Genomic DNA, 15,170 nt, shown 5'->3' on the forward strand with positions numbered 1-15,170 from the left:
TTGTTCCCAGCATTAGGCTCTTCTCCAGGGAGTCCTTCCTTCTCATTAGGTGGCCAAAGTATTTGAGTTTCATCTTCAGCATCTGGCCTTCTAAAGAGCAGTCAGGGTTGGTCTCCTCTAGGACTGACCAGTTTGATCTCCTTGCGGTCCAAGGGACTCTCAGGAGTCTCCTCCAGCACCACAATTCAAAGGCCTCAATCCTTCGGCGCTCAGCCTTCCTTATGGTCCAGCTTTCACAGCCATACATTGCAAGTGGGAAAACCATAGCCTTGACTGTACGCACTTTTGTTGGCAGATGTTGTCTCTGCTTTTCAGTATGCTGTCTAGATTTGCCATAGCTTTCCTTCCAAGGAGCAATTTCATTTTCTTGGCTGCAGTTGCCATCTGTGGTGTTCTTGGAGCCCAAGAAAATAAAACCTGTCACTACCTCCATTTCTTCCCCATCTATTTGCCAGGAAGTGATAGGACCGGATGCCATGATCTAGACAGCAATTTAAAGTTATCTCAGTTTCAACCCTGACCTTAACTGAGCTTCTGAGTCTTTTGAAACTCCTCAGTACCACTTGTACTTGCTTCTTACATTTCTTCTCTCTCCTACTCCTTACAACTCAGTACAGTGGTAACTCAGAGGCTCCAGACAGATAGACAGGGTTCTCGAGGTGTTGCTAAGAGCACATCTGAGCCCATGCATCATCTCCTGGCAAGATAAGAATCAACTCTCTCCCACTCACCCTGAAAAACCACAGTATTTTGAAAGAGCTATTCTGCCTGGCAGCTGAATTGATAGTTGCAAAGCAGAAAACACCACCCCTTGTTTTGCCCTTCTGTTTTGTTTGCTCATTTAAAGCTTAATTTGTAGATGGAGACATGCCCAAAATCTAAGCAATGCCTGGCCAAAATCAGGTTTCAATTACCCCGATGAAATGGCTGTGACGAGTTCCTCAAGTTAGAATGAACCCAAGAGAGACCTAAAGGAGAATGTGTTCCTTTAAGTCTTGTCTAAACAGTCAGTTGAAATTGCTAGAGAAAAGTTGTCCTTTGCTTTTCAGGCCAACAGTGCATAAATCTACAAGCAGAACTTCATGATGGTCCAGATCCTAATCAAAGCAGTACTGATTAAGTGAATGTCTCCTTTAAAAGAAACTGCAGAAATGAGGAAAGTGGAGGAATGACTCTATGGTGGAGATATCATAGCCGAGATGTTGATGATATCTGTCTCTTCATATCAGGTGCAATCCAATGTTAACCATCCAGAACTCTCTGGAAACTAAAACCTCTTAAGTCCTTTTCCTTGTTACTGATTTAAGGGCAATTAGATATAATTATATACATTTCTTTTTTAAACCTGTTGAAGACTTCACAGGAAGAACCTGGTCCACTGTAGACATATGCCCTAACACATGCAATCCACTTAGAGAGTCGTTAGTACTAATTTAATTGCAGAATATAAGTGAATGAATGCATAAATAAATAAATACTAAGTAACAGTCTCTCAAGAAATCTCCTCTGATGTTAATTTTCTCCTAGAAATGCTTTATGTCAGATGCTCAGATGGACTCCAGACTCCATATATTCCTTCCAGTGCTGGAAACATCATTCCTCTGAATGCCAACTGCGGAGGAACATGAGCAAGAGAGTGTGGTTGCATTCAGGTCCAGTTTATGGGTTTTCCATGGGGAGCTGCCTGAGTATCCGTGTGAACAGGATTCTGGACTACATGGGCCCTTAGCTGGATCCAACAGGGCTCTGCTGATGTACTTCTGACTCCCATCCAAAGCACTGAACACTATTGCTAGAAGTCATCCAACCAAGATGGAGGGCAGCGCCACATTCTGCCTATGCTCAAAACATATCCTCTAGATTAGTTTGCAATTGCTCTAGGACCTGACCCTGCTCACAGTAGTAGGCAGATTCCAAGGCTAATTGGTGGTAAGCCAATCGGGGGTGAGCCAAATTCATGTTAAACACTGTTCAACTTAGCGAACACAGCTATTGGCCAGGGATAAATCCTCAGTTATGAACACAATTCTTTCCTTTGTGCATGTATGGATTGCTTTAAACAAAAAACACAGGAGAGGGACTTGACCACCTGCCACGCATCCTACTCATCTTTGGTCTGGAAAGCGTTTTCCAATATTTTGAAATACAGCTGACACTTCAATTCACTATAAGCTATTTTCAAAGTAGTCATTTGCTCCTTTCTTTATGAGCATCCAATTAAAGATTGCCATTTCATTATCCATTAAAAAAAGATGGCATGAGGAGGGGGAAATTAAATAAAAACCATGAAAGACATTTGCTGGAAGTAATAAATAATTTGCCTCCAATTTCCACACACTGAATATTAAACCGACAACTGCTCAAAAAGTTATTAAAGTGACAGCAACTAATGAGGTTTCTGGAATCTAGGTGCCAGCATTTTGACAAAAGTAACAGTGCAGTCCTCTGCATGCATACTCAGGAGTAAGACCCATCGAATTCAGTAGGACTGACTCCCAGTTCCAGGTACATGTGTCCAGGATTACATTCAACATGGCATCAGGATTTGGGGCATCTGAAAATACATTGCTGGAGGTATGTTAAACAGATCACCATTCCGTTATGGGCCTTCTTTACTTCAGAAATCTGATCTTGTTAAAAATCAGGAATGTAGTACTTGAAAACCATAGGACTTGTTGCCCTCCAGATGTTTTGGCCCACAACTCCCATCAGCCCTAACCAACATAGTCAATGCTGAGGATGATAGGAGCTGCAGGGCAAAACATCTGGAGGACACAGCTCTGGACCCTTCAGCTGTAATTCATTCATGCAGCCATTAGGTGGTCTAATATGCAGATCAGGGAAGCTGATCCTCAGTTATGCTGACCAACAGAGGCTCCAAACAAGCCTGCGGGGCTTGTTAACCCTGCTGAGTGGCCCACCTGTTTGCGCATACCTATTTTAGTCACTCCTGCCAGTGTGAGGTGAGGGAATCAGCTCTTCTCCAGTTTACATATGTTAATGGCTGTTCCCTCCAGGGGCAATTAATAGTCATTGGTTCTTAATAGCTTGGTTAGGAACCTAGGACAAGGGCTAAAGAGCCTGGCATACGCATTAAAGGAACAGGCCACAGGTCAATGGTGCAGCACATGTTCTTCATGCAGAAATCCCCAGTCCACAAGTCTTCTGCTTCCCCTGCTGGGAAAAACGGTCTGAGCCTGGAATAAACTCCTCTGGCCAGGGCCTGGTCATGTGCCAAGCAGCTTCAGTCAAAGGTTCCTATGAACTGAATCCCTGAGTTAGAAAAGCAATTGCACTCAGTTTTGAAAGGGAAGCCTTTTTCTCTTCCCCACTTTTGGCAAACTCTTTATCCATGCATGTCAGGATTTGAGCTGCTCTGGGGTGCCAAATAGTGGCCAGAACCAGAAGCCCACCTCGGTACTAGCCCAATTGGTCCCAAGCCGTGCTGGAGTGCTCAACCTCCTGACTGGGAAGCACTCTGGGAAGCTTGGGGAAAGAGCTGTGAGAGCCAGTGCTTCCCTCCAGAACCGACCTCAGCAATGCTATCTTGTTTGCTATCGGGCCAGCATCTCACCTGACCAGATCCTGCCTTAGCAATGCAGGTTTGCCTACTAGCTGCGTTTCACCTCCTGCATCTTGCCTGATGCTTGCCAGGTATTCTGCCCAGTTATGCTGCTCAAGGTACCTGCACCTCTGTCTGTCTTTCTGGATCTTGACCTTTGTCCTGCCTTGAAACATACTTCTTGGCCTGCTCTGAGACTTGCTGCTGAACCTGGCTATTGGCCTTTGGACTCTGCATTGCCTTGAGTTCTTCTGCAGCCTCAGCCACATCCCACGTGGCCCCAGACCTAATTTCAAAAGCCCTCTGCAAAGATCAAGCCAGACCTCTGGGGAGAGGGACCCCATCACTCTCCTGGCAGCCCCCTGGAAGAAGGAAGTGGAAAAGAAGAGGAGATTTTGGGAAGAGACAGACATGATGGCTGAAAAAGAAGGAGCAAAGAAAGAGAGGAAATGATGGCCCTGCCCCCATGGGACTCGGGTTCCAGCAACTGAACTGGAGAGATGCTGGTCCCCAGTTGTGGAATGGTCTACTTGACAAGCCCATCTGCCACCAAAATGATTGTCTTTTTGGTCCCAAGTTAAGACCTTCCTTTTCTTATCTGATAACATATGATGAAGTTTTAATCCAGTCCTAGACGTGTTTTCTGTTGTGGATTGTTTAGAATTGTTTTAGATATCTGTGTTTGTATCTCTGTGTTTTGCCGATATATGTGTAGATGTATATGGGGGAGTATTTTTTTGGGGGGGGGTATAATGTATTTTTAAATTTTTCATCTTTACAGCTTTGGATATTGGGTAGTATAGACATGTAATACATGAATGGAATGAAGAAAAAACAGGCCAATGTTTTCAAAAGCGTGCTTAACTATGCCATATGCCTGCTTAAATCATTTCTATCAAACAAGTTGTATGGTTCATTGCAGTCCTGTTTTTCTTTCCTTTGCAACATGCTTACTGGTACTTATCCAATTTGTTCTGTCCTTCTTGCCAAATTGCAGGTTTGAGATCTCGGCTAGGCGGAAGGACAGCTGCGCTATTGTTGACCATCGTGCATTTTTTTAAAGGTTGCAGACGCAGCCCAGATCGGCAGAAGAAGGCAGTGACAGCTGCGTAGTTGAGCATTATGGAACAACCGTGAAATAAGGAAGTCTTGGAGATCTTCAAAAGTGAAGGGATGGCATTCCCCCCTCCCCCCGCCTGTGGGCAGCATGAACTGAAGTCACATTTTAACACCTTGCATTTGTGCAAATTAGGAATTAAACCAACAAGCAGCGTTTTGCAACCCCCTCTCCCCAACTTTCAGGAGAAATCATCCAAAACAAAACCCTATCCTGTGATCAGTAGAGAAAGAAATGGCGATTCTTAATCAATCAGTATACAGAGCAGTGGAAATGCCCTTCACCACTCTTCTGTTGTGGGCTTTGTTGTTGCCGTCCCTCTCGCCCACTCCCCACCCCACTTCTGCCATTAACAGCGATTTCCCAGCTGTTCCATGCTGGGCAGGCATGCATCACCCAAAGAAATACGTCTTAAGACAAGATGCCACCACTTTCAAAAGAAGGATGCTTCCAATCTCAACCCAGCACTTCCAAATAATGTAACATCTGGGTGGGTCCAGTCGAAATGCCCTTTGTTCCAAGGAAAAGATCAATCTCCCAGGCTAATGGACACTTGGCAGTCATTCCCACATGGGTGGTCCACTCGGAATTCCTCCGCCCCCCGACCGCACAACTGCCTTTTCAAATCCAAGCAGCTAAGGGACCAGCATGATCTCAAAGAATGAGATCTATTTATTTTGTTTCCAGCCAGACGAAACACCATTGTTGGAAGAGCAAAGAGGAGAGACGGCGCTAGATGGAGGAAACTAATGAGCATGGGGCACATGTCCACAGATAACAGCTCAGAGACTGTGCAGCTGGCTTTGAGGGCTCGTCCACCAGCACGCTGTTAATTATTTAAAGGAGAGGACAGAGGGAACCATCATCACATCTGTCACCCACATCCAGGCAGAACTGCCACTGTTCACAGGACCAGATGTGTTTATTCGGGACATATACTAACTAGCTTCTTAATGGTTCGGAATCCTTAGCCAAAAGTTAATTAGGCAAACACACTAAACATCCGTCACCTTGCATGGCAGCCCCTTTCCTGACTGCCTTAAAACACACACAAACAACTTTGATCAGTTCTCAGAAGCAATTTCTCATCACCAACACCAAGTGGAAAAAATAAATGCCTCTGAGGAAAACAGATCGAATTCACCCCACAACATATAAAAGGGCTGTCAATAATTCAAAAGGCTGGCCTTTTAATTCAACTGAATGACTAACCATTGCACATTTCAGACACGATTCCATTGTGGCAAAAGCAGCCAAGCTCCACAGCAGAAAAAAACCAGCAGCAGCTTATCATCACTGTCAGCAGATGCTTAAAATGGTTTCCTACATTGCTCAGAAAATATACACAAGAATATAATTAAACAAACCAAAGGCTCTGAGTCTAAACCCAGTAGAAATGGTGTGTAAAAGAGAGATTGGAAGGGAACTATAGGAAGAAACTGTAGGTAAGGGCATGAGTTTCATACTCCAGCAATTTGCTTCCTTTACAAACTTCCTACTCCAAATTCCCATACCGTCTTCTTGAATTCTAAGGTGTTCCGAAGTCCGGAAGGGGTTCCTCAGAAACACTTTGTGCAAGGCTAAGATTGAGGGGGAAAGACAGGTTTGTGGCTCAAAACCGCTTGACATCCAAGCATATTTTGAGGGGAGGACAACCCTAGCAACAAAGACTCTTATTGTATCTTCAAGACTAGCGCACACATTTGCGTAGGCTTCCATCGACAGGAGTCCACTACTCCAGCTCCAACTCTAGGGGAGCTTCCAGATGGCCAGGTCAAGTGCCACCAGCCAAAAGACACCATGCAGCTATTCCACCTTTGCTCCTTAACAGATTTTCTTTGATAAGAAAAAAGATGGATACACTGGAAGATCACAATGCAAATGAGGCAAGGGAATGGTTTGGCCAAAGTCTCTTTTGGGAGCTACCTACCACAAAAGCTTCTTTAAGAAAACACATCTTAACCTTTAAGGTGTCAGAAAACACCTTGCTAGGTTTTGCTAGCAAAAGGCTAACAGGAAAGAGAACCAGTGTTAGCTGACCAGCTGATGTTGTTTCTGTTATTCAGGAATTCAAAAGACAAGGCGAGGTTTTGACATTTGGGGGGAACTATGGCTCAGTGGTAGAGTATATGCTTTGCATATGGAAGGTCCACAGTTCCATCCCCAGCATCTCCAAGTGAGGCTGGAACCCTGCAGAACCTCTGCTGGTCAGTGTTAACCACCAGTCTAAGTCCATATAGGGCATCTTCTAGCTTTTAAGATCATCTGCGGTTCTGGCATTGTGCTAATGAAAAGAAGATGGAAGAATAACATGGGGACAGTTCTATGATAAGTCCAGCAGAAGCATGAAATATGAGGCGAAAGGTTGCCCAGGCTGCAGTCCTGTACACACTTACGTGGAAATAAGCCCCCAGAACTCAATAAGGCTTGCTTCTGAGTAGCTATGTACAGGACTGCTTGGCATGACAGTTTTCTCCCACACAAACTACAGCTTTGTGGGGTGGTTTCATCTGACCTCACATAAGGACAGAGTCATTCACAAACTACATCACAGTCCCCAAGCATGTCTTGACAGGGTCTGGTTTATGCCTCTGTCAAAACCGTCCTCCTAAGACAGATGTTGCTGAACACTGGTAAAAATAGTAATAATAAAACCTAAACTTCCGTTGCAATCTCGCAAAAGCTTCCAAATTGCTTCAAGAAAAGGAATGCAGGCGTCCCCAAGAGACGGACTGATGGAAGTGACAGGCAACTTGTGGTGAAAAGTAGCAGCAGACTTGTGGCAGCAGAGACCCCGGAGTCTACACAGCAGAGCTGGGGGATCACACAGCGCAGGTGTGTTTGCAACTGACTCAAGGAGCTTTGAGGCTGAGCAGAGATTTGACAGAGCTCAGGTTCACTCCCTGGCTTCTGCAGGTAGGGCTCGGCAGGACTCCTGCCAGAAAGTCCAGAGGCCAGTCTGTGCCAGCAATCCTGGACTAGAAAGACCACAGGTGGGACGCGGTAGAAGGCTGTTGTTTCTAACTGGTTTCCTTCAAGCACCTGGTTCAAGACTGGCAACAAGTTTATGGCCTGATCCCCATCGAGCGTGTCCAAGCTGTAACTTCTGGAACCGGGTGTTGGAGCTTTCTGCTTGGGTTGGCATGGTGAGGGGAACCTTCTGGTTGTGGGTTAATCCCTGTTCGGTTTTATGTACTGCTCAGCTGTAGCTTAATTGACATTCCAGCAAGGTATTTCAGGGATTCTTTTTCCAGCATTCGTAGCCAGAGCTCTTTCCAGCAACTAATTCCATAAACGGTGGATCTTGAACGGAGCCGTCACTGACGGCTGAGATGCTCATGCGAAGCTTTGGGCGGCAACAGCAGCTGGGCAGGGCTGGCACTGAGGTTCGATTGGTGCAAGCAGCTGCCTCAGACAGCAGGCACTGGGGAGAGGAGAGGGCTAGCAAGAGGTGAAGTCTGCCTTAAACTGGTGAACCTCCCTCCTGCCCTCAGTTGTGGCAGAGGATGCTGTCCTAGCACCAGCACTGAGGTAGGATTCAACAGCCAGGCCGACTGAGTGCATTTTGCAGTCTTCTCAGAGAACAGTCTCGGGCCTGCCTTGAAACCACGGCCTTGGCAAAATGGCTAGCTAAGCCAGGCGTCCAATGGGTTAACTTTGAACACTAAGCCTGCTTTCCCTGTCTGCAGGCCCCTCCAGACATATTGGACTACAACTCCCACAATCCCCAGGCTAGCATAGGGGAACATGGGTGATGTAGTCTATTTTGCCTATCTGGAATTGCAGGAGAGGAGGAAGAAATCTTTCCGGTCTCTTACCTCCTACACAGCCACTGCCTTAAAGCATTTTTCCCAGCAAGTTCTCAGCCAGTATCAGCACCAGACTGGCGGAAAAACACCTTAAAGCAAATGAATGAAGTCTCAGAAGCCAAAAGGGTAGGTGGATGAATTTTTCCAGCGGCCGGCAGCAGGGTTCCTCTGTTCTGTGTATCTCCCTCCCCTTATCCTATGACCAGGACAACCCAAAGAATACGGAGGAGGAGGAGGAAATGAATGCAATTGTGAGAAATGTAAGGAAGAAGAGCAATGCGTTGAACAGGCTTTGCTGATGCCGGCTGCAACAGGTTAATGCTTATTCTGCATCGGGAGATGCACCTCCATGATTCCACTACACAGCCGTTGTTGTGAGTAGCTCAAGCCCTACAGGCTTTGCTGATGGTACAACGGGCTGCTAGGCATAAATCTACAGATGCTATTTTATCACTCTCCATCATGAACAAGAACCATCAATAGGTATGTAAGACTGGGGTGAGCATCCAGTCCTAGCCAGTGGTTTGCCAGCTGCACGCTTTATTTTCAGTCGCTCAGCCTCTTTCCTTGCCACCATGTTTACGTTTCCTTGCTGGTGTATTTGCATTTATAAGGAGCAAGCGCTTCTGCCTCACTCTTTCACAGACTTAGGAAATTTCTCACAGTACTAGAGGCTGTCAAAAGTGACTTGCTGATAATTTTAACTTAATCTTCACCATACTCACATCCCGTGGAGATGGGCAGTGGGGCAGGAGAAGGAGAAAGAAGCCATTTGCAGATTGCTACTGAGTTAGCAACTCAAGTTCACTCACTATGAGAAGGATTATTGGGAGATCTCCAACAACAGTATAGGCTGTGCCAACGGAAAGTCAGAAGTTCAAATATGTATATTTGCGTTCAGAGTTGTCAGCTTTCTAATTCGCTGCGTGCTGTCTAGGCCAAAACTCTTTGCGATTTCCTACGTCCCTCCTAAACGGCAACATTTCTAAAATCTATCAAACATTCCAGAATAAATTCTGCCACTAAGTGGCATCCATACATGACTGAATGGGCCTTGGAGGCTGCATTCTATAAGTACAACTACCCAAAAAGAACTGCCTGGCTATCAAGTCCTTCCCATGCCGTGCCTTTATGACTTGGTGCTGTGCCGACTGCAGCGACACTTTGCAGCCCAACCGTCACATCCCAACACAATAAAAATACAACATGTTCTGATAATTTGCACCAAGGCTTACAAGACACGCAACCATAAAAATTCAGCACATTGTGTGCTCATTTGGCAGGTTGCGTGTGGTGATCATCTTGGAACTCAGGCGGATGAGCTCCTGTGTGATGCCTTTATAGCTGGGCGGAAGCATTTCCTACTCCAACGAGGAAGATCCAATGAGGCCTGAGCGCTCACACACCCACACAGCTCCCTGCGCGTAAATGCTCGGGGTGCACTGCTCTCACATGGCCGATGCTGATGCGCAGCATTCCGATCTCTGATCCCTTTGAATAATGGCATCAAAGCACACATGCTCACCTTCCAAATACAGGCTCATGGGTTTCTGCTCATCTGTTTTACCTCTCAGACTGTAACAGCAAGGGGTGAGGAGGACGTGACCAAGGGAAGCCTCCCACTTGTGTTTATGCTTCAACGGGACTTGGGGGCCCAACTGCATGGCTGTTCTCAGAGGCTCCCAAATGGGACTAAGTATGCTTCCCAAATGCCAGTCACTGGGCCGGGTGCCACCTTCCCAGGAACAGAGACATGACAGAGGCAAAGAGTTGCATACAATCAAACCATAGCAGCTCTTCTTTTTCTTAAAGAGGGAACAGGAGCAACCCCCATGTGCATGCATACACAAGGAGAAGAAGGGGAGAAGAATGTTTAACCCTTTCCTCCACCTGTCCCTTTGCCGATCCAAACTGCCTTCTCCTGAAGCTCTTTTCAGGGGAAGGGTTTCCAGAGTGTGTCCTGGAGCTGGACCCTAAGAAAACTGTGTGGATCATCTTAGAGAGCTCTTTATTCTGGAAATACTCTTCTCCTGCAATGGATTGGTAACTCTGCAGCCAGTGCAGTTTCCCACTGGTACCATATAGGCCCTTCTTCCTAGCAGCTTGAATAGCATTAAGGAGCAGGAAAGTCTCCCTAAGTATGCAAGAAATTAAGCCTAAGCAAAAATGATCCTCAAGGCCCCAAGCATGTCTGAACGTGGAAAGAAGAATTAGCTTTTAAGGCAACAGATTTGATCTTCAGCCCAGGCTAGTGACACTTAGAATAAGGCCCAAGAGCATTTTCATGAAAGCACTGCTAAGATTGTGCTGTGGGTATTCAGCGAGTGCCTTACTTTATTGTTGCCTCTTGTATGGCAACACACATTGTGACGCACAATTTTAATAAAAGCTTGCAAGAGACAATGATAATGTAAGACTTTTTTTAACCACGAACCCAAACATCATCCAAAAGAAAACATCTTATGTGCTCTATTTTTATCCAGTTACAACTTTATGACAAGCTGGTCTGTTTTCAAAGTTAAAAGCACTGGCTGTGGATTTATTTTTAAGGTGTCATCAAAATTTGTTTGGTCACACTTGACTATTTGAAGCTCATTTCAGATACGGTGAATTTCCTTAGAGCAATAGCAGAAAGGGGAGAGGGTGTGTGATGTGGGGGTGGGAGGGAGGGAGGGAGGGAGGGAGGGAGGGAGGGAGAGAGAGAGAGAGAGAGAGAGAGAGAGAGAGAGAGAGAGAGAGAGAGAGAAAAGACAGGGTCTAGCCTAGCCACACATGCCCAGCTCTTTTCCACATCTGTCTTTAAAAAGGTACACCTCACACTTTCACCCCAAAAGGTCACCCTTCCTCAGGGAGAATGAGCAAACATTTCCCATTCTTAGAGACACACCCCCATGTGAAATACAGACCTGGTCCTGTCAGCAGAAGGGAGAAATGCTATCTCCCCAAGAATCAATCTTATATCTCTAGAAATCTGGAAGCTAGTATGGGGAACAGAAATTGGAATGGGAGACTGAAATATAAATGATACTTTCTAATCACACCTAAACTTATTTTACTGCTTTAACTACATAAAATGCATGATTTATAGCTTAGTCAGCTCATCTAATTGCACTATTTGGTGTACTGAAGTAATTTAGAGAGCAATTAAAACAAGAAACCTAGGGCACCTTTCAGGACAAAAAGTCTCCCAGTGCAGCTTATCAAGAAATATCCCGTGCAGGTTTATTCAGAAGTATGACCCAAACTTATGCTGAGGTACGTACACTAATGTGAACTAGGGTGTACATATGACAACCCCAATCGTGTTACTCAAGTAAGTCCCGCTATGTTCGGTGGAGCTTACTTCTAGGAAACGATGCCGGAGGTTTCAGACTGAGGTTTGTACAAGCAAAGCGGTGAATATACCCAATATTAAAGTGGTGCACAGAAGCTTAAATTAAAGAGATATACTGAAACAGGAAACTAAAGCACGTTACCATCTGAAAAACGGTTGCCGTGGGAAGAGTTCAAACCAGAAGACACAAATGCAGAAGATAAAAATGTGCATATCCTGTAGCCCAGAAACACTCATGGCAGCAATAGACCAATAGCATAACTAATAACAACTACAGGCTAGTAACTAGATATCAAGTTTTAAATTTGAACTAGCATTGAACTTATTGAATTCTACAGAATACCCAGGAATTTCCCTTCTATAATGCTGTATGAACAAATCTTAATACTACAGATTGTGAGTAACTAAAACCTTGTTTTGAAAAGGATTTCGCTCATTCCAAAAAAGAAAATGGTTCATCAAAGTTATTTTCACCGTGATTCCCCCCCCCCACCACTGGAAAAGGAAAGTGTGAATGGAGGTAGCCCCCAAGGGAACAGGATGAAAGGAACATTTCTTCTCTTTGTTTCTGGGTTCCCAGGTTTCACGCCACTCTGAAGGCAAGGTAATTCAACTCCCTGCTGCACTGGGATATAATAAATGACACAATCCTGTTTGATTGGAAAAATTATTCACCTTTAGAAAATTCTCATACCAGAGAAGGGAGCGTGGCTTGGCTGGCCAGTCACACAGGGCTGTGTGTGCCCAGTTATCAAAGGCTAAACACACCGTGATGGCTTATTTTAGCCATGCATGTGCTGGGTGCGATCTCCACCTTCATCCACAAGGCTGCAGCTTGACCTGTTGTCAGAACCCAAGCAGCACAGCTAATTTGAACAGGAAACAAGCCCATGGGTTCCTGGGAGGTTGTTTTCCCTGCAGGTTCAGGCCACACAACAAGCCACCGTTGGGTGGATTGTCATGGAAGCAGTTAGTGTCCAGCATGCAGCTGCAGATGCCGCAACTTAAGCAAACCCTCATGCTTAGTGTATGCTAAACACCCTGTTTGTTTAGCCTATGATGATTGTCCAAACCAGGTCATGGGTGGGCTTACTGAAGCATTAATTCACTACTGGGCTAAATACTTACTGGCCAACTTCATGGAGAACCGGTGCTGGGCAAAGCATATGATCCGATGCCACCTCCGTAGGCGTTTCAACTAAAACAAAAACAAAAGCAGCATGTGACCTTATTGCCCTCCATGTTTATCAGATGCAAGGCTGACAGTAAAGATAACGGGCAGTCCAGGAGAATCCAAAGCCCCACTAGCAGCAACATAAAAGGAGCCTTGGTAAATGAATGGGTGGAATTTGGACACCTCCAAGGCATGGATAAATATAGGGACCTTTGGTGAAAATTGTGCATAACTATTTCTACTGGCAGTAACATGTTTCTTTACAGCCACTTAATGCATGAGTGTATAAGTGCCCTATGATTTAAATGCAACTGATATGCTTAACCTTTGTGTAATGTAGCCTGTTTTTTATACATAAAAACTTCATAAATAATGTGCACTAGCACGAATGATCTTTCGTGCAATAGAACAGTTCTTGCTGGCATAGTGAGATTTCTCAGGAATCCATCATGCCTGTGAGTACGACTAGATTGTGCTAGAGAGAGTTTAAGACAGCCTTCCCCAATCGTGTGCTTTCCAGACACGTTTGGACTGCAACACCCAGAGTTCCAAATCAGTGGCCCTGCTGGATGGGGATTTGGGGATTTGCAGTCCAAATTGGGCAAGGCTCGTTTAAGCCACTGCATTAGCCGTGGTGGGCACTGGATGTTACCCTAAAGCTTGGCTTCTGATTTCCCTTCTCCCAGAAAGAGTGTTCCACAACTGGCATGACACACTCCCTGGAAGAGGAATGGAGAGGTGGCTTTTGCTGATTCCCTCCCGTTGCCCTTTGCACCCTCAAAGGTCTGTTCCAGAGGGCCGAGGGCCCTTTTGGAATAGGAAGGGGGAAGAGAGAGAACTGCCAAAAGTCACCTCCCTGTCTTCTGCCATAAGATCCACCACTGGTTTGAAGCTTTCTGTGAAGAGAAGGACCTCTTTCATTCATGGAAGGAGTGCTTGCAGAGTACCCTGAAGTACTCCTTCTCAGAAAGACTGGGTCTTTCTAAACCTAGTCCCAGTTAAATGTGAACAGAATCCTTAGGACAAGGTAGAGGATGATCAGTGGAAGAAGCTGCTTTGACAGGAACTCGGGCTGTGCAGTCCCAGCAAAAAGACCTTCTTCCCATCACCTGGCACTTGACTCTTTTGCATGTTGTTCATTTGTTCAGGCTGGCCTGACCTCCAAATAAAAAGCATAGACTCTTCCAAGAGAGTGACACCACCCAGTTGCAGAAACTGCCACACAGAACAGAAATCAACAATATGAAAATTGAAGCTTCCACATTGAAAGAAAGAAGCCAAGTTCTAGCCCTCTGGAAAGCAGGCAGAGGACAATCTGCTTTTGGTGCATGCTAACATCTCAAAAGCCACCTCTCCTGCCACTTCTCAACAGCAGGCACCTTCCCACAGGGGGTCTTGTTCTCTTCACTGCTGCTTCCCGCTGTCCTATAGTAGATCACCAGCATCTTATATTTCTGGTTGCCTCCCTGCTTTATGGACCCTTGCCATTCGGGCCTATTTTACTCATGGGACATTAGGCCGGGCCCATGAGAAGCAAACAGTTCCTCTTGTACACGGTACATTCTGCGCTGACAGCTAGCTGCAGATGCACTGCTCACAGTGACAGAGTGGGTTAGCATATGCCCATATGCTTTTGTCTTAAATGCGCTCATTTTAGAGAGTGGCGAGGGAGGGAAGGTTGGTCTTCTGCTGTTATCTTTGGCAACTTTCCTTTCAACCATTTGGCAATCCTTCTTCTTTTCTCCGAATGTGAAGGAGAGGGTTTGGGGAAACCCAGCCAAATCCAAGACTTAAAAAAAAAATCACAGAATTTGCATCCTGCAAAAAATAAAACTAAATAGAAACTGAAGCTCCTAGACCAAATGTCCACTTAGCACAGTGCTCCATCTTCCTTCAATACTGCCCAACTGACTGTTTAAGAGGAAAATCTGGCCCTGCAAGCTTCCTTGGATAGGTATCCCTCAAGCCCTACCTACTTTCTTCCAGCAGCCAAGTGTTTGGTAGTTTCTCAGCTGCCACACAGAGTTTTTCCCCATTCTAAAAGCTGAACTGACTTCCTAAAGCTTAGTTACTGGAGGAAGAACTTTAAGCTAAAAATTGCTGATATTTTGATATCCTGGCTTTTAATTTATCTATCTATCTATCTATCTATCTATCTATCTATCTATCTATCT

General features: G+C 45.4%; 1 protein-coding gene across 1 annotated transcript in view; it reads right to left on the bottom strand.

Annotated features, from left to right (window-relative positions):
• The window catches only part of ANTXR2 (ANTXR cell adhesion molecule 2), a 133,520-nt gene that overhangs the window by 70,575 nt on the left and 47,775 nt on the right, over window positions 1–15,170 (bottom strand). The window contains exon 10 of the mRNA XM_044428233.1: window positions 12,951–13,020. Coding sequence (XP_044284168.1) covers window positions 12,951–13,020 — 70 coding nt within the window. The remainder of the gene's footprint in view (window positions 1–12,950; window positions 13,021–15,170) is intronic.

Source organism: Varanus komodoensis, unplaced genomic scaffold (genome assembly GCF_004798865.1).
Source record: "Varanus komodoensis strain SLA01 unplaced genomic scaffold, ASM479886v1 scaffold2, whole genome shotgun sequence".
In the NCBI taxonomy this organism is placed as follows: domain Eukaryota; kingdom Metazoa; phylum Chordata; class Lepidosauria; order Squamata; family Varanidae; genus Varanus; species Varanus komodoensis.